The sequence below is a fragment of the Sus scrofa genome, chromosome 2, assembly GCF_054392235.1.
Source record: "Sus scrofa isolate SSC_HxYL_T2T_F1_AM1 chromosome 2, Sscrofa_HxYL_maternal_Yorkshire_Landrace_v2.0, whole genome shotgun sequence".
Lineage (NCBI taxonomy): Eukaryota > Metazoa > Chordata > Mammalia > Artiodactyla > Suidae > Sus > Sus scrofa.
Window position 1 is genome coordinate 85,450,815 of NC_139384.1, and position 27,890 is coordinate 85,478,704.

The window sequence follows — 27,890 nt, forward strand, 5'->3', positions numbered from 1 at the left end:
CACCCCTCCCCCCACCTTATGGTTTGCAAGCCTGTTTTCAGGTGTGGCTTGTGGGCAGCCCGTCCACCCTGGTCCTGGCAGGCTGTCTCTCACAGCGAGTCCTCAGCCCCGAGCCATGCCCGCGGGATGCCTGGCCTCTCCACAAGACTCTGCTCTCATGGCTAGAGGCCTACATAGCAGGAAGCCTGGAGGAAGGCCAGACCACTCCAGCTAATCGGGGAAGTGAGCGAGCGGCTGGCCCTGGCCGCTTCCTGATTTCTCGGGGTTGCAGGCACGCCTGCCTGGTCTTTGTGCTTTCTTGTTTGCTGTGAGTCATGGGGAGCCAGCTCTGTCCTGGGCACCCCCCAGGCCTCCCACCCCCCTGCCGCCCCTCCAGTGGGCCCTCTCCTCCATGCAGGTGCCTGTCTGTTGGTGACAAGGCAGACCTGGCCCCCTGTAGCTGGGGGAGATGCTCTACAAAAGCTTGGGTGGTGCCCAGAACTGAAGACGGAGAAAGGCTGGGAGTGGCCCCAGAGAGGCAGTTTAGGGCAAGGTGGTCAGGGGACGGCCTCTCTGAGGGGCTGACATCTGAGCCAGGGCTTGGACGAAACAAGGGAGCAAACCTTGCAAGGGTCTTGGGAAGGGCGTTTCAGGTGGGGAAGGGGACAGCCTGTGCAGAGGCCCTGGGGTGCATCGGTGCCTGGTGTGTTAGGGGAACAGGGAGGAGGCCCGCTGCAGTGACCAGGGTGAGCGAGGGGAGGTGAGGGAGGAAGTGAGGGCTGGGAGGGGTCAGGGACCTTGTGGGCCATGGGGAGGACTTGAGCTTTTACCCCAGGGAGGTGGGAGCCCTGGAGGGCTGTGGGCAGAGGAGGGGCAGGGCCCTTTGGTGACTGCAGGGTGGACAGACTGAAGAGGCAAAGATGGGAGCTGGGGGGTGGGGAGGGATCTGGGCTGGTCTAGGTGGGTGGTGATGGGGGCCGAGAGAAACAGGGAGCAGCGGTGGATTCTGGATGACTTTAAGGTAGGAGGATAGATGTCAAGGCCTCTCCCTGGGTCCTTGTGGAGCCTTTGCAGCCTCAGTTTCCACATCAGACATAGAGCAGCAGTCCTGTGTTGCCAGGGAAGGGGGCAGGGACAACCTATCCTTCGCAGTGGGTTTCTTGGGTGTCTGCTGGGGCAGGCCCAGCGTGCAGCACAGCTGTGCCCCCAGATCCCCCGCTGGCCGCGGCCCTGCCTCCCACTCGGCAGCGCCTCATGCTCTCCCCCTCCCCCAGGCTATATTTAAAACTTAATTTCCTCGAAGAAAATGGGGTGGCTCGTTCAGAAGATAATCAGTCATGTGTTGGGCTGGGAGGAGCTCACCATCTCTCTTGGTCCCAGCCACCTCCAGCCCGGCTGGTGGGAGGGGGTTCAGGAACCCGTGGCCTCCTGTGACAGGGTTGCCTGGTTCTGGGGGCTGACGGACAAGGTTCCAAAAGGAAATTTCAGAGAGTGAGGAGGGGGCACAGGTGGCAATACTGGGGAGGGTGATGGAGAGGCCCCTGAGTGGAGATGGGGGACAGCATCTGGGCAGAAGGCGTGGCACTGTCTCAGGTGTACCCTTTGTTCCCTGCCCTGACCTCCTCTGTCCCTGTTCCCCTCTGTCCCCGTCCCCCACCCTATGACCTGGGCCAGCACAGCCTGTCCCCTAGCCTCAAGGATGTTCCAGTGAGAGCAGATCCGTCCCCTTATCAGCCAGCATGTCAGTCCATCAGGAGAAGCAGGGGAAGGGAGTGAGGTCCAGCCAGAGGCCCAGGGTGGGGCCACAAGCCCTGCAGTGTCACTTAGGTGGCTGAATGTCCCCAGGCCAGGCAGAGTCTACGAGGACTTGTGTGTCAGAGGCTGGCAGTGATGGGGCCGCCCCCACAAGCCTGGGAATGCAGAGGCCGGGGGAGGAGGGGGAGATCAGGACCCCAATGTTGGACCAGCTTGGCCCCGGGATGAAGGGCCGGGAGCTGAAGAGGAAACAGGTGGGCATGGCAGGTGGCTCTGGGTTGAGGTGCCCCCAGTAGCCAAGAAAGGGGAATACCCGGGGACCCAGATGAGGTCTGGAATGTTCCGCCTAGTCCACCACCGCTTCCTGCCTTGTCTCCTCTTCCTTCCCCCACACCCCAGACGCAAAACCATGAATTGTTCTGCTGTTGGGCAGCCAACGAAAATATTATGTCAGCTTTCCAGCACCTTCCGCCACCCGTTTGCTGCTCCTCCGGGTCTTTTGGTGGGCCGAGCCCAAGTTCATCTCTGCTGCTGGGGTCCCAGGCTGGGAGCCCCAAACGTAACCAGGGGCACATGTGGCTGGTGTGGTCTGTTCTGGTGCTATTATCGGTCTTCTGGGGCCTGTTGACTTTGTTCCTTGGGCAGGGGTCCTCTCTGTGGGGCCTGTTGCCATGACCATGGCCTTGCCTGCTGCCCACCTGCCTGTTACCCTGTCTCCTGGGGTCTCACACCTGGTGCATGGCACTCGGGCACACATATGGGCATTTAGGGCTACCTTTTACAAGTCCTCACCCAACCAGCCTGGCTGCACCATGGCCGTGTCATTATGGGTTTTTTGGGGTTTTTTTAAGGCCATACCTGTGGCATATGGAGGTTCCCAGGCTAGGGGTTGAATCTGCTATGTAGCCGCCGGCCTACACCACAGCCACCACAACTCGGGATTTGAGCCGCATCTGTGAGCTATACCATAGCTCACGGTGACGCCGGAAACTTAACGCACTGATCGAGGGATCAAACCCACAACCTCATGGATCCTAGTCAGGTTCGTTAACCACTGAGCCACAACAGGAACTCCCATGGGTTTGTTTTTTGTCGGCAGGTAATTCATAGATACCATAAATTCACTTTAAGTGTACAATTCGAGGGTTTTTTTTTTTGGTATCTTCACAATGTTACACAGCCGTGACCACTGATTCCAGAACATTCTTATCCTCCCAGAGGAAACCACCTCCCTGTTAGCGTCACACCCTGCTCCCCCAGCCCCGGCCCAAGCTGGTTGTTAGAGGACCACCAGAGTGAGTGTTCTGACCCTGACCCCTCACCTGGGCCTGCTGCTCTCCCAGCCGCCCCAAGCACCCCCTCCCTGTGGGTCCAGGGCTGGGTCCTCTGGCCTCTCCCCTTCCTCCCCCCCAATCCAGGAGGTCTTGTCTCTCTAGCCTCAAACCCTGGGCAATGGCACATAGTCCCACCTCCAGCCTGGGCATCCACTGAGTCCTCGACATCTCCACTGGGGGTTCACGGGGGTCACACTCAACCTGGCCAGCCTACACCCGACCATCCCCCCAAGCTGCTCCCACCCTGTCCCCACCTTGTCTGAGGCAGCTCTGTCCTGTCAGTTGCTCCAAAATCCTTAGTCATTCCTGAGGCCTCTTTTCTTCACTCCACCTCCAGTAAGCACAGCCGGTCTGTCCTGACTTCACATCTTCCCAGCATCCACCCACTGCTTACCCCCTTCAGGATGGCCTCCCTCGTCCAGCCCATCATCCCACTGGGACCAGTGCCATAGCTCCTGCTGTTGCCCCCATGCCTTCCTTCCATGGTCACCAGAGGGTGCTGTGGGCTCCTGAGTCAGTCCTGCCCTTGTCCCCCAGTAGCCCTCCAGGGCTTCCACCTCCCTGGGGCAAAAGACCAAGTCCTCCCCTGCTACTCTGACCCCCCACCTGTCACCCCGAGTCATCCTCCTAACACTCACTCCACTCTCCAGGCCCTTCTCTGTGCCCCTCTGACAGCCCTTGAGGACAGGGGCCAGGTCTGTCCTAGTCACCGCTTGCCTCCCTTCTCCAAGCTGATACCTGGTAGAGACCAGTGTTTGAGTTTCTTGTTGCAGCTACAGGAGATCACCGCATACTTGACCAAAACAACATAGATTGATTCTCTCAGGGTCCTAGAGGTCAGGAGTCCAACTTGGGAGTCACGGGGCTAAATCCAGACATGGGCAGGGCTCATCCTTCTGGAGGCACCGCATCCCTGGCTCTTGGCCCCTTCCTCCATCCTCACAGCCAGCAGCGCGGCATCTCCGTCTCTCATTGCCTCTGACCCCCTGCCTCTTATGAGGACCTTGTGGTGACATCGGGCGCCCAGGGAATCCAGGGTCACCCCCATCTCAGGGGCCTTCACTTAACTCCCTGCAGAGGCGGGGGGGTGCTATCTGCCAACCACACGCACGAGCAGATAATCCTCAGCAGAAGCCCGCCTTCTGGGTGAGGACAGTAGGCTCAGAGACGTCAGTGTTTGGCCTGAAGCTTCCCCTCACAAAGCTGGGATTGGAGGGATTGGTCCTGAGAAGTGGGAATCACTGGCATTCCTGCCCTGAGCCTCCATCCATGGTAGGAAGCTCTCCTGGAGCCACCAGAGCCTCAGTTGGTGGCCATGTGGACGGAGCCGGCGAGTGTCCTTGGTAGGCCCTCACTGCTGCTGCCCCAGCTCCTGCCCGCCTGCCCTCACCCAGGAACCCTCCAGCCAGTGGGCTGTGCCATTTCTCCTCCCCCCGTCCCACAGTACCCAGGCGTCTAGTCGCCCTGCTCCTGGCGGTCCAGCCCCCTGTCTGGTGGCCACATCACTCCCTGCAGCTTCTCCCACCTCAGGCCCCCCTCCTGCATCACAGCCATCCTGTCTCCAGGCCCATTTCCCACGTGGGATCCCTGTGACCCTCCCCAGGGGCGCAGGGTGCGTGTGGAGGGTGTGCTGCTGAGCGGAGGCCTGGCCGTGTGTCCAGACTGAGGTCTCCCTTTTTTCCCACAGGTTCAACCCAGAAAAAGATGGCCCCGGTGGAGGTGAGTGCCCCCCTCTACCTGCCTCCTGAAGGCGGACTGGGAAGTGCCCAGCCCTGCCCGTACCCTGCTCTGTGACCTCGGGCATCTTACCACACCTCTCTGGGCCCCAGATGCCAGCAAAGCAAATAAGCAAAAGTCGATGAAAATTTGGCTGTACTGCCAGCATCTTGAGTTCCAGAGAGGGGTCCAGGGGTGGATGGGGAGAGCCCCGAGGATCCAGCCCTGGGCTGTCCAGGGAGTGGGGAGGCAGAGGGGTCCTGGAAAGGTCAGCAGTGTCTCCAGGATGATGTCCTTGCAACCCCACACACGCCCAGTCCTGTCTCCAGACAGCTTTTCCTGCTGGTGGCCACTGGTATACATGTGCCTCTGGGCCACTCCATGGGCCCTGGGTGCCCTGTCCCTGGTCAGTTTCCAGGCACTACTGCAGTCTGCCTTCGAGGGGCATCTGTGAGTCCTATTGTCTGAGGATTCATGGGCAGCGGGTTAGAGGCAGCCCAGGTGTGGCAGGAACCCGCCTGGGTGTCAGTGTTCCCTCCCAGCCAGGCTCCTTGCCAAGGATGTCACCATGCACTCAGGGTCCTTCTTAGGAGGGCTTTGTCCACCTGCTGGGGCCCTGGGGTGTGTCCAGGCAGTAGGGAGGGAGGTGGGCAGGCCGCCTGGTGCTGCCAGGGCAGTGGGGAGCCAGGGAGGTGTGGGAGGGTAATTGCCTACAAGCTTTGCCTGAGGCGAGCCCTCCCCCTGGTGGCCAGTGTGGAGAACGGGCTGGGTGATTTCTCTGAATGGTGGCAGGTACACAGCAAGTACTTCTTAAATGTCAGTGACCAATGGGCCCAAGTGCTGCTGGCCAGTGTCGGGCCCCTGCTCTGAGCTAGCTTCTGTCCTTCCAGCGCCACCCACCCCATGATGTTGCTTGCAGGGGCTGGTGGCTTCTACACAACTTTGCTGGAATGTCGCAACTGCCACATCTGTCCCCAAGAGCTCATAGGAGTCAGGACGTCACCCCTAATGGAGGAGATGCTGTTTGCAGTCATTCTCACTGGGGCCATATCTGGGCACAATGCGTGGTTCTCACAGCTGAGGTGGGGACTCCTGCTCCTGGCTTCAAGTAGGTGGGGCCAGGGGTGCTGCTCCACACCCCACAGTGCCCAGGATGGTGCCCCTCAGAGAGTGTCCAGCCCCAATGTCAGCAGTATGAGGGGGGACCCTGAAATTGGGGCTCTTCTCCCCCCAGAACGCAGGAGGGCCGGGACTGCCAACCTTCCTGCTTTTCTGGAGGAGTCAGAAGTCCTGGTCTGGGTGTGGTCCCCCAGGATGTGTGGTGTGCACCCCCCTGGGAGTGGATCCCCCGCAGCCTGCCCACACCAGCGCCCCCCACCCCTTCCCAGCTCCAGCTGGACCCGGCAACAAAGCCTCTCTCCCACCAGGATCTCCAGAGCATTCTGGCTTCTGCAGCAGTGTCTCCTTGCCGATTTTTAACACTTCCTGCTTCCTCTTCTGCAGGCCCCACTGATGACTGGACAGCCGGGCCCCGGCCACGGGAAGAAGTTGGGTCACCGGGGTGTGGATGCATCTGGTGAAACCACCTACAAGAAGGTTCCCGCTCTCCCCTCAGTGCTGGGGTGGGATGAGGGCCCCCTGTGCTTGCACCCCCCATACTCAAACAGGCCCGCTGAAGGTCGGGTGTGTGCTGTGGCCGTGTCTGGCTGGAGGCGGTTGCTCTCAGTCCTGCCGAAGCTCCTAGTTCAAGTCATCCTGGTCCTCACTGGCTCTGAGTTCTGGCCCCACAGTTGCCTGTGGCCTTGGGCATGACCTTGGCTGATCCCTTGTGACCTTGGCTGATCTTCCATGACCTTGTCCCAAACCCTGCTGGCTCATCTAGAGAAGAGGAAATCACAGCTCCCTCCCTTCCCTCAGAGAGCAGGGCTGAGGCGAGCAAGGTCGGGCCAGGGTTGTGCGTGGGGGCCTGGGACCTGCTGCTTTTGGTCCTCCCTGCCTTATTGCACCTCCTAAAATAACAGCTTTGCTGAGAGAGTGCAGGTGCCGTCTGACTCACCCTTTTTGAAGTGTACAATTAGATGCTTTCTAGAGTATTCAGAGCTGTACAGCCATCACTGGGGTCAATTTAAAAACATTTCTTTTTTTTTTTTGTTGTTGTTGTTGTTGTTGTTGTTGTTGTTGTTGTTTGTTGTTGTTGTTGTTGCTATCTCTTGGGCCGCTCCCACGGCATATGGAGGTTCCCAGGCTAGGGGTCTAATCGGAGCTGTAGCCACCGGCCTACGCCAGAGCCACAGCAACGCGGGATCCGAGCCGCGTCTGCAACCTACACCACAGCTCACGGCAACGCCGGATCGTTAACCCACTGAGCAAGGGCAGGGACCGAACCCGCGACCTCATGGTTCCTAGTCGGATTCGTTAACCACTGCGCCACCACGGGAACTCCTAAAAACATTTCTATCCCCTCAAAAAAAAGGCTCAACCCCATTACCAGCACCCCCTCCCCTCACCCCAGCCCCTGACAACCAGGAATCCACCCTCTGTGTCTGTGGCTGTGCCTGTTCTGGACGTTTCCCATCCATGGAATCCCACACCGTGTGTCCTTCTGTGTCTGCTTCTCTCACTGAGCATCTTGGTCTGCAGGTCCGTCCACGTGGTGGGAGTGTCGGTACTTCTCTCCTTTTCAGGCTGAGTGATGCTCCCGTGTGTGGAGGGATAGTGTTTTGTGTAGCCCATTCAACTGTCGATGGCCACTTGGGTTGTTTCCACTTTGGGGCTGTTGTGAGTAGCACAGCTGTGAAGGTTTGGGTACAGGTGGGTTTTTTTTTTTTTTTCTTCTTTTTTTCCTTTTTTGGCTGCCCCATGGCATATGGATCAGATCCAAGCCATACCTATGTGTGACCTATGCCACAGTTGTGGCAGCAACTCCAGATCCTTAACGCACTATGCTGGGCTGGGGATCCAACCTGCATCCCAGTACTGCAGAGACACCGCCAACCCCATTGAGCCACAGCAAGAGCTCCTGGGTATGGGTTTTTGTGTGGACTATTCATCTTTCTCTGGGCTGCACACCTAGCATCAAACCACTGGGTCACAGGGGAACCACGTGGAACCACTGGAGGAGTCCTCAGACAGTGTCCTCAGTGGCTGCGCCATTTTCCGTTCCCAGTAGCCAAGTGCGGGGACTCCACACTCCTGTCCTCCGAGAGGCATGTTTTCTGTCTCTCTGACTCCATTCTTCCCAGTGCCTGGGAACCGGATCTCACTGTCTAGCTTTGCATCTTCCTGGTGGCTGGTGGTGTCCAGCACCTCTTCCTATGCTTACTGGTTGTCTGCTGTCTTCCCTGGAGAATGGTGTTGAGTTGATGGTATCCTTTTTTTTTTTTTTTTCCTGCTTTTTAAGGCCGCACACGAGGCATATGGAGGTTCCCAGGCTAGGGGTCCAATTGGAGCTACAGCTGCCAGCCTACACCATAGTCATAGCAACGCAGGATCCAGCCTGCGTCTGCAACCTACACCATAGCTCACAGCAACACTGGATCCTTAACTCACTGAGCGAGGCCAGGGATCGAACCCACGTCCTCATGGATACTACGTCCTCAGTGGTTTATTACCACTGAGCCACATTGGAAACTCTGAGTCGTTGTCACCTTGAAGGAGTGGATGGCAGAGGGCTTCGGGGGAGATGCAGGCTGGGAAGGGCTTACCCCTGCAGCCGGGGTGCTGGGGACCAGAATGGGTGACTCAAGGGCCACAGTGACCTCCTCTGTGGTAGGCTCATTGCTTAGAGTTCGTGGTGCCCACAGAAGTACAGGCAGCAGATGCTCCTGGAGTGTGGGCGGGCATGACGGCAGCCCCAGGAGGGCTGGCACTGTCACCTCCATCCCTGACTTGGAGTCAGGAGACTGAGCATGGAGAGGCAGAGTCACTTGGCCATTGTGACCGTGCAGATTCCCTTGAAAGTGGACAGAAGGAACCCAGGCCTCGGAAGCGAAGCCTGGGCATCGCTGTGTATTGCACCCTTCCCCCCAAAAGAAAACCCTGGCAGTGGTAGACCCCTGCTGAGTCGGGGCAGTTTTGAGGTATGGGAACCTTCTAGAACCTGGATAGAAAACAATCCTTGGGGCCTCAAGAGGTATTGTTGAAGTCTCAGCCAGGTCACTTCCTTGCTGTATGGTGCAGGCTGAGCAGCAGACCTGGGCCCAGCATGTCAGTGACTGGCTGGGCAGGTGCCCCTCGGGGGAAAGGTGGGTGGTGGGTGTCAGTGGGTCTTAGCTGCAGGCTGGATGCCGCCCCACTCCCTGTCCCCTGGGGGCTCCCCATTCTGTCTCTCACCCTGGTGACCAGGAGTTGTGGTGGGAATTGGCCCCAGGGATCTTGATGCAGCTGGATTTCCCCACAGACCACATCCTCCACCCTGAAGGGGGCCATCCAGCTGGGCATCGGCTACACCGTGGGCAACCTGAGCTCCAAGCCGGAGCGCGACGTGCTCATGCAGGACTTCTATGTTGTAGAGAGCATCTTCTTTCCCAGGTAGGCCGGGCCCATCCTCCCGTGTCCTCACAGCCCACCCTCCAAGTCTCTCAGCTCCCTTCTCTGCCCCAAATAACACAGATCCCTCCTGCAGTCTCCTTGGCTTTTTTTTTTTTTTTTTTTTTTTTTTGTCTTTTTGCCTTTTCTAGGGCCACTCTCGCAGCATATGGAGATTCCCAGGCTAAGGGTCTAATCAGAGCTGTAGCCGCTGGTCTATGCCAGAGCTGCAGCAACGCCAGATTCAAGCCACGTCTGCAACCTACACCACAGCTCACAGCAACGCTGGATCCTTTAACCCTCTGAGTTCGACCCATCTGAGGGATCGAACCTGCAACCTCTGGTTCCTAGTCGGATTCGTTAACCACTGCACCACAATGGGAACTCCTCTCCTTGGCTTTAAGGTCCAACCCCATCAGGATGTTACTGTGCCTCTGAAACGGAGATGTAATTTAATGGCAATTTTTTAAAATAGGGAAAGATAGAAGTTTGTTGTTTTTCACACACACACACACACACACACACACACACACACAGTCAATGGCAATTTTTAAAAATAGGGAAAGATAGAAGTTTGTTGTTTTTCACACACACACACACTGTCAATGGCAATTTTTTAAAATAGGGAAAGATAGAAGTTTGTTGTTTTTCACACACACACACACACACACACACACACACACTGTCCAGGCTGGCCAGGTAGCTCCATGATGTTGGGGGTCTGGGTTTCTTCTGGTTACTCCACCATCTTTGAATGCTGCTTTATTAACCAGTGGTCCTAGGGTGGCTGCCTAGGCTCCTGCCATCACACCTGCATTCCAACATTAGGAAGGAGAAGGAGAGCACATGCCCCTGCCTTTTAAGAGCATGACCAGGAAAGGATCACATCATTTCTCTTCCATTCACAGTGAATTGGCCAAGTGCAGCTCCCTGACCATGCCTGGCTACGGCAGAGGCTGGCAGTGGTCTTATTCTGGGCGACTGTGTGCCCAGCCAACACTGTGGGCTCCTTTGCTAATAAGGAAAAGAGAGTGGTTGTTGGTGGACAGATCTAGACTGGCGCCAATCCTTTGTGCCATTGGGAGCCCCGTGTTACATTTTGGATTGGCCATTCGGGGGTCTTGGGGCCCGGCCTGGGCTTGGGCAGGCATACGAGCCACGGTACCTCACAGGCTTCCCCCTGCTTCTTCCACAGTGAAGGCAGCAACCTCACCCCCGCTCATCACTTCCAGGACTTCAGGTTCAAGACCTATGCACCTGTCGCCTTCCGCTACTTCCGGGAACTCTTTGGGATCCGGCCAGATGACTACTTGGTAAGTGTGTCTGTTGGCTGTCACTGTGTCACAGGTCACCCCTCATGAGCCCAGAATTGGTGGCTCAGACCACCACCTGTTGTTCATCATGGTCTCTGTGGGGCAGGAATGTGGGTGCAGTGTTGCTGGGCTCTTGCTCAGGTTGTAATCGGGGTGGACTGGGCTGGGGCCTTGCAAGGACTTGACAGAGGCTGGGTCTCTTCCAAGCCCGTGGCGTCATCGGCAGGTCTCAGTCCCCGCTGGCTGTTGGCCGGGGCTGCTGCTCTTTCCAGATGTTACAGCTGCCTGTGTACTGGTCCCAGAGGGACTGTCCTGTCTCATGTCAGGCGTGTGCTCCTGGGCACCAGGCTGGACTCTCTCTCCTCCTGGCTTGTGTGTGTGTGTGTGTGCATGTGTATGTGTGTGTTTAGGGCTATACCTGCACCATATGGAGGTTCCCAGGCTAGGGGTCGAATCGGAGCTGTAGCCACTGGCCTACACCACAGTCAGAGCAACACTGGATCCTAAACCCACTGAGCAGGGGCTCAACCTGCATCCTCATGGATGCTAGTTGGGTTTGCTAACCACTGAGTCACAAGGGGAACTCCCCGTGTGGTTTAAGTCTCTTATAAGATTAGAAAAACCCCAACTTAGGCCAGACTCTCTGAGCTTACACCCATGGCCAGGACTCCTGAAGATCATGTCCAGACGGGGCTTTGAGGCAGCAGGGTCTGGGTCATCCCCTTCCGCTTCCAAGGGTCTGGCTAGTCTGTTCCAAGCCTGTGTGGTCACTGTATTGTAACCGCACACCGGGAGCCTTTTGCCCCTACCTATTCTTCCACCACCAGCCTTCCCTGGTGGGGCGGGTAGGCGAGCCTGTCCCTTGTGTTGGGGGACCTTGGCTGGGCTCTGACTGCTCCCATTCGGGTCTTAATCTTTGGGAAACCTGTGCCCTTGGCCAGAGCTGCGTCCTTCTGAAGAAGCAGCGTTTGCTCTGTCCAGGGGTGCGTGTGACCCAGGGCTCTCCAGCTCTGCCCAGTGCCCACAAGTCCCCATGCTCCCACTGGGCCCTCCTTCTGCCCTGTCCCAACCCCTGGAAGATGTCCCCTTATCTGCAAGCTGCATGGGTTTTGTTTTGTTTTGGTTTTTTTTTTTTTTTCTGTCTTCTTAGGGCCACACCCACGACATATGGAGGGTCCCAGGCTAGGGGTCCAATCAGAGCTGCAGCTGCCAGCCTGCACCACAGCCACAGCAACTCGGGATCCTTAATCCACTGAGCGAGGCCAGGGATCGAACCTGCATCCTCATGGTTACTAGTCAGATTGGTCTCTGCTGAGCCACCACGGGAACTCCTGCGAACTGCGTGGAGCAAGGAGAGGCTTTTGTGCACAGCCTGGCAGTTCTGCAGAAATGACCCTGGTCACCTCGACTCTGTGTGGCCACGTTACTGGAAGGGGAAATCTATCGCATCGTGTACAGACGTGGAGAAACAACCTTGATGTCCATTGGCGGGGAGGGCACAGTGGAACTGGTGTGTCCACAGAGAGGGGTCGCAGAGGCAGCCGAGGCCTGATCTCAAACTTGATAAGCTAAGTGCAAGGACCTTGGAGGTTTGAGGTCGCCAGGCTGTTTGGATAGCTGCCCCACCTTGGTGACCTTCAGCTTCATCCTCCTGCTCCTCCCAGAGGGGAGTGTTTTTGTGTCTCTCTGCCTGGCTCACCCCCACTGGGTAGCAGACATCCAACACAGGCTGCGGGGGGCAGATGGCCAGGTCCTTGGGCCACAGGACCCTGGCTGGCTGGAAACTCCTTGGAAAGCTCAGACCTGAGGCATCTGGGCAGGTGCACACAGGGCCTGCTGGGGTCAGCTGTTGGTGAGCGAGCCGGGGAATGCAGCCAGGAACCTGGGTGCTGGGCGGAGGGCAAGCAGAGCCCCTCAGCCTGCAGGCCTGCTCGGGTCCCCTTCTCGGCTCTGCTTCCCTGGGGTTCCTTCCTCTCTCCTCCATGGTCACAGCCTCAGCCCCTGGCTGTGCCCCCACCCCTGGCTATAGGATTCTCTTTTCTGGCAGTGGCACCAGTTTTTGAGTTTGGGGAGGTCACAATCACTCTCACTTCTTGTGACACCCCTGGGCTGTCCTGGTGTTAAACGTCACTTAATCTCAGGACAGTAGGGCATGAGAGAGAGGTGGGGGGGCCATCTCCTGAACCAGGGGTTCATCTGCCCATGACCATGTCCTGACGGTGGGTCACTGGCTCAGGAGGTCCTTGTTGCCTGAGACCCATGGCCCTGACCAAGCTGCTCCCCAAGGCAAGTGCTGTCAGCCATCTGGTTCCAGAACATTCTCTGCTCAGATTTACACTGTACAAAGCTGGACACGCCCCCTCTGTTGCATTTTCCAGTCGACGTTCCTCCTCTCCTGCAGTGTGCTTTGCTGCAGTCTGTGCCTGATGGTGGCCATGGGCTCTGCCAGCCCGGGCAGCCTGCCTGGCAGAGAGGGTGGAGGACAGGAGGTGCCTGGGCAGGGCTCTGTGTGGGCGTGGATGTTTGTGGCTCGCAGGGGCAGGCAGGGCAGAAATAGACACATGGCTGAGACTGTGGGCCCCTCACCCCCATCCGTGTCTTCCCTGGCTGCTCTCACTCCCATGGCCAGTGCTGCAGGGGTCCTGCCACCTGCTGTCAGGGTGTGCCAGAGCCTGACCACTCCTCACCCTCCACTGATGCCCCCCTCACCCACCCAGGTGCCCACTTCTGCCCCCAAAGTCCAGAGGCACCTCCTAAGACACAGATCACATGTCACTCCCTGCCTGTCCTCACACTCAGAGTAAAAGCCCACCTCCAGGGCTCCCTTCCCAAGCGCCACTGCACAGGCCTCCTCCCTGTCCTGTGCTCACCAGCTGCATGCACCTGTTTAGGGCCTTTGTACCCACTTGGCCATGTTCTTTTGCTCAGATGTCAACTCTTCAGAGGGGACATCCTTCCTGGCTACCTGGCCACCATAGCTGCCTCCATCACGCCTCCTCTTTGACCCCTCAGGATGTTTCTCTGCCCTTTATCGCTATCTGACACACTGTGTTTTACTTTGTCTGTCTGGTCTTCTCTGGAATGTCAGCTCTAGGAGCCAGGCATTCAGCCTGTTTTGTTTCCTGCTATGTCCCTGGTGCTGAGACCAGGCCTCAGGATCCCTGGCTTGAGGTCTGACCATCTCCCCATTGCTCTAAGGGAGACGCCCAAAGTGTTTGTGGCTCATTCAGGGTGGCCTCCACCTGGGCTCTTGAGTAACAGTGGGGAGCACAGCCCCAGCTGATGCTCAGAAGAAGCACAGTGTTGAGTGAGCTCTGGGTCTGCTCATTAGCACATCTTGGCCGTGCTGACTGCCACAGGAGCTGGCTTCTGGCTCCATCAAAATGAGTGGGGGCAATAAAACAGCCAGTTCCCACATCTCAAGGTCAAACACCTGCAGACCAGGGGGATACATGGAAATATGCTTGGGTGTCAGGTAGTGCTGGGAAAGTGGTAGGCTGCTTTTGGTCAAGGGACCCAGGAAGGCCTCTGTCCTCTCTTAAGCCTGAGTCTGCATCCCCTGGTGCTCCTTGAAGTCAGTGGCACATGGGAAGCAGAGGCAGTAAGAACAGCATGTACCAGTCAGCATAGGCCAGATTATGCTGGGTAACAAATAGCCCCTATAGCCATATGGCCTAAAATAACAGTGGTGTGTTTCTTGCTCAGATTTTGTGTCCACCTTGGGTTGGCTGGTGGCTGTGCTTGCCACTGGCACTCAGGGACCCAGGCTGATGAAGCAGCTCCCACCCCAAACATCTGGTCTCTGTGGCAGAGAGAGAGTTCTGGAGGGCTCAAAGCAGTATTTAAGTCCTCCAACCTGGGAATGACCCACCATTTGTGCTTGCAGGCCAGTGTTCAACAAACAGCCTTACCCGATCCCAGAGAGGCCAGGCAATGCAGCCTTGCTCTGTGCCCAGAACACACAGGGCTGGAACTGAGTGATGGTGGGTGGGATCTAGGGCTGGCCATTGATGGGCTTTGAGGAGCCCTGGAAGTGGGCTCCAGCTTGTGAGCACCTACGCCTATGGATATACTACAGGGTAGCCTTTGGCTTGGGGGCTTGGACATCCAGGGCAATTGTGCCTTCAGGCACAGTTGGATCCAGGAGCTGGACCAAGGGCAGCAGAGCTTTGTGGGTGTCTCCTTGCTTTTCTCTGTGGGTTGGAAAGGTAGTCTGTCTTCCCACACTGATGTACCAGTAGTATTCATTTGGGTTTTGGGGGTTCAGGACATTCTCATGTGGTTCAGCAGGTTAAAGGATCCAGCATTGCTGCAGCTGTGGTGCGGGTTGCATCTTGCATGCAGGTTTGATCCCTGGCCCAGGAACTTCCACATGCCACAGGTGTGGCTGAAAAAAGGGGATTTGGGGAGGGTCAGAGGACAGAAAATTTGATCTAGACAGCCTTAACCCCCAAAAGTACTTCATTGACTCAGCCGAAGAAGCCTGCAGGCCTTGCTTTTCACTCATTTGCTTAACAAATTGAGCCAGACACTGGAATATGTGCTGGGGACCCCTCTTGTTAATGTGAACAAAATCGCTGTCTAATGGTGGGCAGTAAACACGGAGGTGGAACCTGGGTGTTGGGGATGCGAAGGTGGGAAGAGAGGTGGGAGGGTCTGGGGGAGGCAGCTCACCAGATGCACAGCTTGTGTCTTTGTGTCTTTGCTGTTCCTGGTGGCTGGCTTCCATCCCCAAGGTCACCATGTGGTCCAGTATGGTTGCTGGGTCCCAGGTAGCATTCCAGGTGGGAAGGAGAGAGGGGTGCAAACAGGAGGCGCCCCAGCTTCTGCCACCCCTTTAGGCAACCTTCCCCAGACCCCGAGTAGCAGCTTGTGTTTATGACTCACTGGCCAGAGCAGGGGCCTGGGAGGCAGTCACAGCTCACAGGACAGGGAACACGATCTAGCAGGTTGGCACTCGGGCTGCAGGGTTAGCCCGGGTTTGAGTCCTTGCGTGTGGCCTTGGACAAGTCTGTCCCCCTCGATGAGCCTCAGCATCCTCATCTGTAAAACAGAGCCGCGGTGACCACTTCCAGGGTTGTCCTCCATCCCCTGGGCCCCTGGGGGTGTCGATGACCCACCCCGCCTCCTCACTGCCCCCGTTTTCAGTACTCGCTGTGCAATGAGCCACTCATCGAGCTGTCCAACCCTGGTGCCAGCGGCTCCCTCTTCTATGTCACCAGCGACGATGAGTTCATCATCAAGACTGTGATGCATAAGGAGGCTGAGTTCCTGCAAAAGCTGCTGCCTGGATACTACATGGTAGGGGCATGACCCCCCACAGGTCTCACACCCCTTCTCCCTCTGCCCAGGCAGCCAGCCTGGGCCACCACCCACTCTGGGCACCAACCCCTCTGGGTGACACCCCCTCGGGGTGACACCCCCTCTGGGTAACGCCCCCTCTGGGCAGGCCAAGACATGCCTTCCTGGGTCATAGCCTCACCCAAGGGGCCCCCTCCATGGTGAGCAGGAGTAGCCATCTGGGTCCTGGTGGCCATCCATCACCACCCAGTCCCTTGACTTGTGGGTCCCCAAAATCATGGCTTTGGGACTCATATCTTGGCAGCTGGTGACTCAGAGAGACACTGGGGAGGTGGGCAGGGGTGCCTGCCAGCTGGCACCTCCTGTCTGCATGTGACTCACCAACAGAAAGGGCACTCTGCACTTAGGGCCCTGGGCGGGGGCGGGAGCAGGGGCCTCAGACTTCTTGGCCCCCAGCGGTGGGGGGCTGATACAACGGATGGGGTGGGGGCCTCCCACTGAGCCTAGCCTGGTGGGCATGGGGTCCGGCCCCCAGCATTCTGCACCCGTATCTCCTGTGGGGTCTCCACCTACCCCTGCCATGTGTGATCCCAGGTAGGACCCCTGGCTGTCCTAGACTGAGGGTCGGCAAACTTCTTTCGTAAAGATCCAGGTAGGAAGCATCCTCAGCATTGTGAGCTTTGTGAGACTGTGTCCACTGCTCTGCCGTCGCAGTGGGGAAGCTGCCACAGACAAGGCGAGAGTGAGTGGGTGTGGCCAAGGGCCAATAAAAGTGTATTTGTGGGCACTGATGTGAGCATTTTGTATAATTTTCACATCATAGGACGCTATTTTTCTTCAGTGTTATTGGCCTTTTTTTAAAAAAAAATATGTGTGTATATGTGTATATATATATATATATATATATATATATTTTTTTTTTTTTTTTTTTTTTTTAGAATATAAAACCTTTCTTAACTCCCAGCTGTAGAAAGACAAGTGGCCTGGATTTGGCCCTTGGGCCAGAGTTTGCTGACGCATGCCCTGCATATGCCTGGATGCAGTACCTCCCTCTCCGGTCCCTGTAGAGCAGGCTAGGGAGATGGGACACCTGCGTCCAACCTGCTGGGAAGCCAAGCCCAGATACCTTGGGAGTGTCCCGTGGGGCCCTTTATCAAAAGGCCGTCTCTCCTTAGGCCTGACTTTAGAAACAGACCTTCCTGATGCCTCCAGTCAGATGGGGAGATGGAGAGTGCGGCCAGCAGACAGAACCTGCGGACAGATGGGGCACTCGGGGCACTGAGAGGGGCCAGCCTGGGGGAGGTGGTTAGGGGGTGCTTCTTGAGACGTGAGGGGCGGACGGGGTGCTGCACAGGATGCAGGAGCGGCTCCCAGCGTCATCTCCTCCACCCTCCGCCCCCTGCCCTGTCTCCCCAGAACCTCAACCAGAACCCGAGGACGCTGCTGCCCAAGTTCTACGGGCTGTACTGCGTGCAGTCGGGTGGCAAGAACATCCGCGTGGTGGTGATGAACAACGTGCTGCCACGCGTGGTCAAGATGCACCTCAAGTTCGACCTCAAGGGCTCCACATACAAGCGGCGGGCCAGCAAGAAGGAGAAGGAGAAGAGCATCCCCACCTACAAGGACCTGGACTTTATCCAGGATATGCCCGAGGGGCTCATGCTCGACGCTGACACTTTCTCCGCCCTGGTCAAGACGCTGCAGCGCGACTGCCTGGTGAGGAGAAGGCTGGATCGCTGGGGATGTGTCCCTCCATCTCTGAGTCACAGTTTTCCCACCTGTCAAACGGGGACTCTAGGAGTTCCCATCGTGGCACAGTGGAAACGTATCTGACTAGGAACCATGAGGTTGCAGGTTTGATCCCTGGCCTCGCTCAGTGGGTTAAGGATCCGGCATTGCCGTGAGCTGTGGTGTAGGTCACAGATGCATCTCGGGTCTGGCGTTGCCATGGCTCTGGCGTAAGCCAGTGGCTATAGCTCCGATTAGACCCCTAGCCTGGGAACCTCCACATGCCACGGGTGTGGCCCTAAAAAAAAAAAGACAAAAGACCAAATAAAAGGTGGGGGGAGACTCTAGTAAAAGCTGGTGCAGTGTGAGCCCGAGATCCACAACCCCCACCCCGCCCCAGCCCCACCGCAGGCCAAGTTCCTGCTGCAGGCGTCAGAGCCTCAGAAGCAGCCCAGTGTTTTCAGGCTCTTGACGTAAAGTGCACCTCAGACGCAGGCCCAAGCGGGCTGCAGGCCACCCCTCCATGGCCAGCTGCTTTTTAGGGAAAAAGAGCGTGTGCCAGGTTGGTCACAGGCCTTGCGACCTCAGTCCACCCCTACCCGCCTTGGCCTTAGAGGTGAGGAAATGAAGGAGGCCAGGGGTGCAGTCCTGTGCTGCACCCCTGGCTCCCAGACCCCTTTGGAAACTTGACACAAACTCCCCAGACATCTCAGGGGCCCCCAGCTTCTTGGAGTCCCTCCTCAGAGCTCCGGTGTCTGTGTATCTGGGCTGCACCTCAGGGCTTGGAGAGGCTTGGTGGCCGGAGGGCTGGTGCGGGTTGTGTGTGTGCAGGGCCAGCCCAGAGGCAGCCTGGCTTTGGGTCAGAAGCCACACCCCAGGCCCACCCACCAGGTTCCACTGACCCTCTGTGTCCTCTCGGTTGCCTGGTCTGAGACCAGGACGGGGCCTCCCGGTGAGGCTGTGGGGACTGAGCAGACACAGACCAGGAATGCGCTTGGGGTTGGCGCCAGGCCGGGGTGGGGTGTGGGGTCAGAGCATCCCCCTGACCGCTGCCCCGTAGGTGCTGGAGAGCTTCAAGATCATGGACTACAGCCTGCTTCTGGGCGTGCACAACATCGACCAGCAGGAGCGGGAGCGGCAGGCTGAAGGCGCCCAGAGCACCGCCGATGAGAAGCGGCCGCTGGGCCAGAAGGCGCTCTACTCCACGGCCATGGAGTCCATCCAGGGCGGGGCGGCACGTGGGGAGGCCATCGAGACAGACGACACGTAGGTGGTGGGGACCGGGAGACTTCCCGCTCTCCTCTCCGCCCTTGCTCCCTTGCCAGGCGACAGAGGGAGGGGCGAGTTGGTGAGAAGGCGAGAGGGACGAGACCGAGTCCCGGAGCCCCTCGAGTGGGTTCTTGGTTGTAAACCAGACAGTAGCCCCCACCCCGCCCCGTTCCAGGTCCAAGGGTTGGACGGGGGACACACAGCTGCAGCCGGAAGTTCTAACCGTGGCGTCTGGATTACTCAGTGGAAAAGGTCGTTGACCATCCCTGTGGGAAACACAGATAGCCCTCCCTCCCTGGGGACCCAGCATCGGTTAAAGCACCGCCTTCAGAAGCTGAACTGGAGAGGTGTTGAAAGAGGGCTGGGGAAAAGGTGGAAACAGCCCTGGTGAGGGAGCCTTTTCATGGCAGGATAGTGAACCCAGCGCCCCCTAGGGGCAGGGCTGAGAATGTCCCTTTCCCAAAGATGATGATGACAATGTGGCTCTGAGGGGTGACCAGGGCACAGTGTTCAGAGAGGCACATGTCCCCCAGCCCCACCCACCCAGCTGACCTGGTCCTGCTCTGGGGACTTACAGAGTTCCCATCTGGGTACAGGGTACCCCCTCTTCCCCAGCTGCTCACTTGTAGGAATGAGTCCCTTTCTGGGGGCAGTCCAGGCGCCATGGGGGGTAGAGCAGCATTCCTGGCCCCCACCCACTCGATGCCAGGAGCCCCCAAGTTGTGACAACCCCAGAGGTCCCCCAGACATTATCAGTGTCCCCTGGGAGCAGAGTCTCCCCAGGTGGAAACTGTTGCAGTAAACAGATATCCAGATTGTCCCCTTATCGCCACAGACTGACCGTGCTGGGACCCAGCTGGGCCCCCCACTTCTGTACCCTGTTCAGTCCTCATGGGGCCTCTGGAGGAGGGTGGCGTCCCCACACATGCACTTGGGAAAGGAGGCTCAGGTTGGGCAGCCATCCGGGTACACAGCTGGCTGAGGGTGGGGCCAAGGCATGACCCTGGCCTGGCTGCCACACTGGGCCACCAGTTGCAGCGTCGTGACTGGGGTGGGGTAGGGGACACATGAGCTGGCCCAGAGCTGAGCCGTTTGGCATTTGTAGGGTTGTTGCAGGGCCCGGCGGGATGGCAGGGCATGCAGGTGAGCTCGAGTGTGGAGTGTGGCTGCAGAGCCTGTAGGAGGGCCTGGGCCTGGGGGGTCTGGGCCTGGGGTGACTTAGGACAGCTGCTGCCTCCTGCGACCTCACTAACTGCACTGGGCAGGCTAGGCCTGGGGCTGTGTGAGGCCATTAATTCTCCAGGCTGCACCTAGAAGCCTTGTCTGGGAGTGAGCATGTGTGTGCGTGTGCCTTGTGTGTGTATGCAAGTTCTGCGTATGCATGTGTGGATGTGCACACACCTGGATCTCGTGGCCAGGACCCCTCAGCAGCTCCGGTCTCCACAACCTGAGCTGGCCAGCAGAGCTGCTGGATCCTGCACAGGAGGGGCTCCCACGTGCAGGGATCCTCTGTGAGGGTCCGGCCGGGCTGCTACCTTCAGGGAGTGTGTGGATCCTTGAGAACTGGCCCCCTCTGTCCTGCCTGCTCCTCCCTCCACCCCTGTCCCTCCAAGTCCCAGACCCAGGCCACAGCCCCAGGATCAGGGCTCCAGGCTGCCTCCAGCCCACACCCCTGATGAGCAAGGCCGCTCCCCGGCTGGCTCTGTGGGTGCTGATGTTCTCTACCCCCTCCCCAGGATGGGTGGGATCCCCGCCGTGAATGGCCGAGGGGAGCGGCTGCTGCTACACATCGGCATCATTGACATCCTGCAGTCCTACAGGTGGGTGCCCACCCCCAGCTTCACCTTCCCACTTCACCGAGAGCCTGGTCAGGGACAGGTCAGGGCCGGCACGGGGCAGGATGGTGGGACTATCTGTGGAGCCCTGCTGTGTGCCAAGTGCTGGGCTAAAGAGAGCAAGACAGAAACACTCCATGGCTGGGAATCATGATGTCTCTGAAAAGTTCCTACACTCACAGAAGTAAATGGTCACAGCTGGTGCCACGTGCTGTGTGGCCTCGTGGCCACAAGTGAGGCACAGCCTGAAGGAGGGTGAGAGGCATTCTTGTTATTCATCCTTTTTTTTTTTTTTTTTTTGCTTTGTAGAGCTGCACCCTTGGCATATGGAAGTTGCCAGCCTAGGGGTCAAATCAGAGCTACAGCTGCCGGCCTCCACCACAGCCACAGCAACGCTGGATCCTTAACCCACTGAGTGAGGTCAGGGATTGAACCCGCAACCTCATGGTTCCTAGTCGGATTCCTTTCCGCTGCACCGTGATGGGAAGTCCTTACCTGTTCTTTATCATAGCAGTAACACATGTCCGTTGCCTGTTTAAACACAATAGGCAGGTGGTGACCATGGCTGTTCCCTTTCCTGACGACACCCCACCCAACACCAGGAACTCCTCTTGGCGTTGGGTGACTTCTCTGCCTGTCATCTCCTGCCCATCAGACTACAAACGTTCACAACCTGTTCTCCCCGCCCAGGGGCTGACCCTGTGCCCTGCAGGCATCTCCCTTCTGGTTTGGAGCAGCTTCCCCAGAAGTGGGCCAGCATTTCCACAGCGCCCAGGGTGGGGCGAGGGGAGTGGGACAGGATGGGTCAGGCACCATGAGATCATCCTTCCCCCCTGCAGAGGTGTCCAGGAAGGCTGCCTGGAGGAGGCGATAGGTGTGGCAAGGGGACCTCGCTGGGGACCACGGCAGAGGGCACTCACTCCAGCAGAGAGGAGCTGGGCTCCGCCTGGGCCATGGGAAAGAGGAAGGGTGGGCTTTGGAGCTGCTGACTGCCTTCTCCCATGGAGGGCCATGCCCCACGGCCTTTCCAGCTCCTTTCCCAGAGCAGCAGTGGTGGGAGCTGCCAGCAGGTCAGGAGGGGTTAAGGGGATTGGAAAGAGGGGAGGTGGCCTTGTTCCTCTGGACCAGGGCATCTCCACCCTAAGATGCCAGGAACACTTCCAGTGGTGAGGACCACAAATGTCCCCACATACCCAGTGTCCCCTGGGATAGGCTTGCCCAGTAGAGACCCCCTGGACCTGAAGGTTGGGCTGATACCCTGGGCATTTTTCCTCTGCAGGTTCATCAAGAAGTTAGAACACACCTGGAAGGCTCTCGTCCATGATGGGGTGAGTGTCATTCATTCCTTCATCGTGTCCACAACGTCCCTGACCCTCTTCCTGGGTCAGGCACAGGTGCTAAAGGGTCAAGAGATGTGTCCCCCTTTTTGGAGCTGCAGTCACAGGCCCACGGGTCAGGGCTGAGATGAGGAAGCAGGGCAGCTGCAGGGTCCTCACCGAGGGCTCCCAGCCACCTGTGAGGGTACAGGAAAGCTTCCTGGAGCAAGAGGTCCCCCAGCTGAGTTGGAAGGATTCCCAAGGACAGGCCGACCAGGAAAGTCAGGGGCCATCCAGACAAAGAACATTCTGGAAATGTGTGATGTGGACGGGATCTTGGGCCCCAGTGGGCAAAGCCATGCAGCTCTGACCCCTGCTGCCATGGGGGGATGGGGCCCACTTAGACCGGCTCAGTCGTTTTGAGAAAAGCTTGAAATGTGTGTTTTCCTATGAGCACCACCAACTTCTAAAAGCCTGCAGTAAATAATTTTAAAATTGAAAATTGTAAGGACCGGAGTTCCTGTCATGGCACAGGGGAAATGAATCCAACGAGGAGTCATGAGGTTGTGGGTCCGATCCCTGGCTTCATTCAGTGGGTTAAGGATCCGGCGTTGCCATGAGCTGTGGTGTAGGTTGCAGACAAGTCTCGGATCTGGCATAGCTGGAACTGTGGTGTAGGCGGGCAGCTGTAGCTCCAATTAGACCCCTAGCCTGGGAACCTCCATATGCCGTGGGAGTGGCCCTAAAAAGCCAAAAAAAAAAAAAAAAAAAAAAGATAAAATTGTAAGGACCAACCATTTGGGCTAAATGGAGCCTGCCCATGGGCCTGAGGCAGCACTTGTACCTCTGGTCCAGCTGTGGACCCTCAGGCAGATGCCTCTCCTCCCATAGCCCCTTGCAGGCAAATTTTCACTGAAGTGTTAAGGGCTGTCCCTGTGCCTGAAGTCTGTAAAATCCAAGGTCCCAAACAAGCCCCGCTCTCAGAAAATGGAGGATCCAGCGGGGAGCTTCGAGAACACACATTGAGAAGGTCCAGGTGGAGGCCGGCCAGTGGGAAACCCTCTTGTGCTGCTGTGAACCCACAGCAGACAGGAGAGCTAAAGAGGCTACCCACAACCCCTTGTAGGTTGTAGGATTTGGGTTGGCTCCAGAGGGGCCCCAGATGTTGCTCAAAGCAGCCATCCAGGTGTGAGCAGTCTGGGCCAGGTAGAGTGGCCCTGCAATGTTGGAGGTCTATGTGTCACTGTACACCCCTGGCATTGTCCTCAGCTCCCAGCCCAGGCAGTGGCTCCCATGTCATGCCTAAGCCCAAGGGAGGGCGCCCTTCCCTCTGCAGGCAAAGGGGTGCTTTCACTGTCTTGGCTCACACGCCATCAGCCAGAGACGGCTGGCAAAGATGGAGCATGCAGTGTTTATTCTGGGAGGCTGCGTGTCCGGGTGGGTCCTTTGTGTTATAGAAGATCTGTCTGGGGACAGGTGTGGTGGTCACATGGGAGGAGAGCGGTCCTGGCATTGAGTGGGTGGGGCTAGGCATAGTGTCCAAGACAGCCCCCCGCCCCGGAGAATGACCAGCCTGATAGCAACAGTGCCGGGCATACTGTGCCAAAGGAAGTGAGGAGACTGGATCCTGGAAGAGCAAGGGTGTTCCCCTGGGGCCCAGCATGGATGGCACCCTGACCATGTGCTGGGCTCCCTGCCTTAGGGATATCCCGTCCCTGCCTCCTGGTGAGCCCAGCTGCCTCTGGTCTCCTCATTGCACAGTGAGGCACCAGCAGTACCACTTACCAAGCAGGTTCAGGCTGCACCCTCTTGCTGTAAACAAACATTCCCTCTGCTTTTTTTTTTTTTTTTTTTTTGCCATACTGACAACATATGGAAGTTCCTGGGCAAGGGATCAAATTGAGCCACAGCTGTGACCTATATCACAGCTGCACCAATACCAGATGCTTTTGTGGGTTAGTTTTGTTTTTTGTTTTGTTTTGCTTTTTAGGGCCACATCCGTGGCATATGGAAGTTTCCAGGCTAGGGGTCAAATCAGAGCTGAAGCTGCTGGCCAATGCCACAGCCACAGCAATGCCAGATCCAAGCCGCATCTGTGATCTACACCACTGGAACCCACTGCAGCGCCGGATCCTTTACCCACTGAGTGAGGCCAGGGATCAAATCCACATCCTCATGGATGCTAGTCGGGTTTGTTATTGCTGAGCCACAGCAAGAACTCCAATGCTGGATCCTTTTAACCCACTACACCAGGCCTGGAATTGAACCCATGCCTCAGCAACTACCCAAGCTACCAAAGAGCGCCAGATCCTTAACCCACTGTGCCACAGCAGGAACTCTTCCCTCTACTTTCTTGATTTTCTGATTTTGACATTTATTTGTTCACTTCTTTGAATAGTTATTTTGGCTTATGTGGTTCAAAAAATTAACAATGCAGGTGGGGTTATCACAAGACTGTCCCCCTGCCACCCCCTCCTGCAACCACTACCGGATCTTTGGGTCCCCTCCACAGAAAGGTTACACCCTACCCTGACCTGGCCCACTCTCAGGCCCACACTTCCCTTCCCAGGACACTGTCTCTGTCCACCGGCCCAGCTTCTACGCCGAGCGCTTCTTCAAGTTCATGAGCAACACGGTTTTCCGGAAGAATTCCTGTGAGTGACCTGGGCCCTTTGGGTGGGGGCGTGGAGAGAGGAGGGCAGGATGGTCGAGGGCAAGGTAAACCCAGAGCGCTCATCCTGCTGCTGGGTCAGCCTGGGTCGGGGACTTGGTCCAGGGAACAGGGCAGTTGGGGTGGCTACCTCTCTAGGATGCAGCTTGATTCCGACCCTGGCTCTGCTTTATCCTGCCTCTGCGACCTTGAGCAGATGATGCCCCCTCCGCGCCTCAGTTTCCCCACGTGTATAGAGCCGAGAGGGGGAGATGTGTTCATACACGTGACAGGTGGGCTGGGCCCAGCACTGGCACTCCGGCCAAGCACCATTGCCATGGGAACGTGGCTTGCAGGCACCAAGGCGGCTGGTTATCAGCCAAACTGGGCGTCGTCAGGGAGGGTCCAAGGCGAGCACTGGTGGCCTCACCCTCTAATGGCCTCAGGAGGGCTTGTGTCCATGCTGGGAGTCCTGAGTCATAGACCCTGGTGCACCCTGGACCTAGTCCCATGTGGTGGGGCCTGAAGGGCTCTTTCTCCCCATGTGTCTGTCATCTGCCCACCCAATCTCCCCCCCAACTCACAAAAGACAAGGTGCTTGTCTGCCCTGATCAGTCTATGTCCCCAACATCTCTAGGCCAAGGGCTGGGCCATAGTAGGTGCTTTGTAAGTATTGGTGGGCACGGGAATGGTCTTGGTGTGCTCCTTATCTCCAGGCCTTGCCCACACTGGGGTGACCCTGCAGAAGCAGCAGGAAGGGTCAGGCCCAGCGCCTAGTGCTCTGCAAGTGGGGAAGAGGGGGTCGCTCTCCCTGTCTGAGCCAGACCTGCCTGGGCCACTGGTCACCTGCAGCTGGCTCTCAGGGCCAAGGCAGCCCCACATTCTGTGACATCTCGGTGTAGCTTGAAGTTGACTCTGGTGGGGATGTTTACACCATGAAAATCGGCAAAGATGACGAACCCGGCATTTGTCCCCAGAGAACTGGTTATCACCCTTTCCCGGTACATCTCTTCCCTGGAACCTTCTCACTCTCCTTCCCACTGTGGTCCAGGGAGTTTACTGGCCTCTGGGGAGGGGATGGCTATGCGTAAAGCAAACTCAGCATCTCCTGTGTGCTGGGAGCTGTGGTCACTATCCTGGGGGCAGAGATCGTAGGAGGCACAGAGAGGGGATTGTGGTGGGCACTGACGGGGCCAAGCTGGCGTCACAGGGTTTACCTACCTCACTTGACCCTATTGCAGGTGAGGACACTGGGCCCTGGGAGTTGAGCCACATTTTCCCAGCTGCATCAACTGGATCAGAGCCAGGCCTTTGGTGCTGAACCCCACTGCCCAGGGCCCTTGACTTCCATGTCTGAGAGTGGGGGCCACGGCCGGGTGGGTTGAAATAGAGGGTGAGGCCCCAAAGTGCTTAGTGAACTTTAGCATCTGCTGTTTATGGGGGCCACACGGGGGTTCTGGGTCCCGGGGGGCTCACCCCATCTTTCTCGGTGGGCAGGACAGGTGACTGGGACTCCCAGCACCTCCCGAGGCCAGCCAGGTGGAAGGCAGGACACCTTCTCCAGGAGTGGAGCATTGCTTCTTGCCCAGGCTTGGGGGATGGTCTGGAGGCAGGGCAGCAGAGCCAACCAGGCTTTCATGCAGAGGAGGCACGGGGGCCATCCCGGTGCTGCCATGGAGCTCCCAGGCCACCCCAAGCACCAACCACCCTCCCTCTGCAGCCCTGAAGTCGTCGCCGTCCAAGAAGGGCCGTGGTGCCTTGCTGGCTGTCAAGCCCCTGGGGCCCACTGCCGCCTTCTCGGCTAGCCAGATCCCCAGCGAGCGGGAGGACGCACAGTATGACCTGCGGGGAGCCCGCAGCTACCCCACATTGGAGGACGAAGGTGAGCAGGTGGCCGGGAGTGGGTGTATCTTTGATGGGAGATAAGGGGGCCACTGGGGAAAGATGACATTCCTGGGGGCTGACAAGGGAGGAGTTCCCTGAAGCTGGGCCCTGCCTGCATGGGAGGATCTGGGTCAGTCACACACACCCCCTCTCCATCTAAGATCTACAGCTGGGAAGTGGATAGTGGAGAGCAGCTGGGACTGGGCCCTTGATGCTCCACAGGGAGAGCCCAGCAGAGTTCGCCTCCTGGGAGGTGACAGGCTCCCGTCACATCAGATGTGCAGAGACCTGGCAGGATGAAGTGCTTGATGGGGTTGGACCTGATGTTCTGGAAGGTCCATCCCATCTCCTGGGGCAGAGATTCCAGGCAGGGAGGGACTGATGGAAGAGCATTGAGGAAGATAGAAACTACCTGTGCAAAGGCCCTGGGGTGGAGCCCGGCCTAGTGTGCTGTAGGAACAGTGAGGGGGCCCGTGTGGCTGGAGTAGAGTGAGGGGGAGAGGAGAGGGGAGGTGAGTGGAGCAGAACCCCCATTGGCTGTGGGGAGGGGTTTGGATTTTAGTTTGAGAACAGTGGGAAGGTACTGGAAAACCATGTGCCTGGGTAAATTGGAGCTGGCGTGACCTCTTAAAGCTGGCAAGGGAGTTCCCATTGTGGCTCAGCAGTAACAAACCCGACTGGTATCCATGAATATTCGGGTTCAGTCTCTGGCCCCACTCAGTGGTTAAGGATCCAGCATTGCCATGAGCTGCAGTGTAGGTCTCAGACACAGCTCGGATCCCACGTTGCTGTGGCTGTGGTGTAGGCCAGCACCTGCAGCTCCTATTTGACCTCTAGCCTGGGAACTTCCATATGCCTCAGAGGCGGACCTAAAAAGAAAAATATAAATAAAAATTTAAGAGTTCCCATCGTGGTTCAGTGGAAATGAATCTGACTAGGCCTCACGAGGTTGCAGGTTCGATCCCTGGCCTTGCTCGGTGGGTTAAGGATTTGGCTTTGCCGTGAGCTGTGGTGTAGGTCGAAGATGCAGCTTTGATCCTGCGTTGCTGTGGCTGTGGTGTAAGCTGGCAGCTACAGCTTCGGTTAGACCCCTAGCCTGAGAACTTCCATATGCCGCAGGTGCAGCCCTAAAAAAAACAAAACGAAATAAAACAAAATTTTAAAGAGCTGGCAGGATGAGTGTTTACCTTCCCTTTGGGGGTAGAATCACACTCTGCAGGAGCATCTGGAGATACTCTGCTCATGTTCTGTGCAAGATGGGGTGTCCTGATTAACTGTGGGAT

General features: G+C 57.6%; 1 protein-coding gene across 6 annotated transcripts in view; it reads left to right on the forward strand.

Annotated features, from left to right (window-relative positions):
- PIP5K1C (phosphatidylinositol-4-phosphate 5-kinase type 1 gamma) overlaps positions 1-27,890 on the forward strand; it is a 69,809-nt gene that overhangs the window by 25,929 nt on the left and 15,990 nt on the right. For all 6 annotated transcript variants that reach the window (XM_021084100.2, XM_021084102.2, XM_021084103.2 and 3 more), the window contains exons 2-12: positions 4,756-4,787; positions 6,288-6,380; positions 9,184-9,314; positions 10,507-10,624; positions 15,773-15,925; positions 17,342-17,641; positions 18,714-18,919; positions 20,659-20,742; positions 22,037-22,085; positions 24,643-24,727; positions 26,444-26,605. In XM_021084100.2, the coding sequence (XP_020939759.1) occupies positions 4,756-4,787; positions 6,288-6,380; positions 9,184-9,314; positions 10,507-10,624; positions 15,773-15,925; positions 17,342-17,641; positions 18,714-18,919; positions 20,659-20,742; positions 22,037-22,085; positions 24,643-24,727; positions 26,444-26,605 (1,413 nt within the window). The remainder of the gene's footprint in view (positions 1-4,755; positions 4,788-6,287; positions 6,381-9,183; positions 9,315-10,506; positions 10,625-15,772; positions 15,926-17,341; positions 17,642-18,713; positions 18,920-20,658; positions 20,743-22,036; positions 22,086-24,642; positions 24,728-26,443; positions 26,606-27,890) is intronic.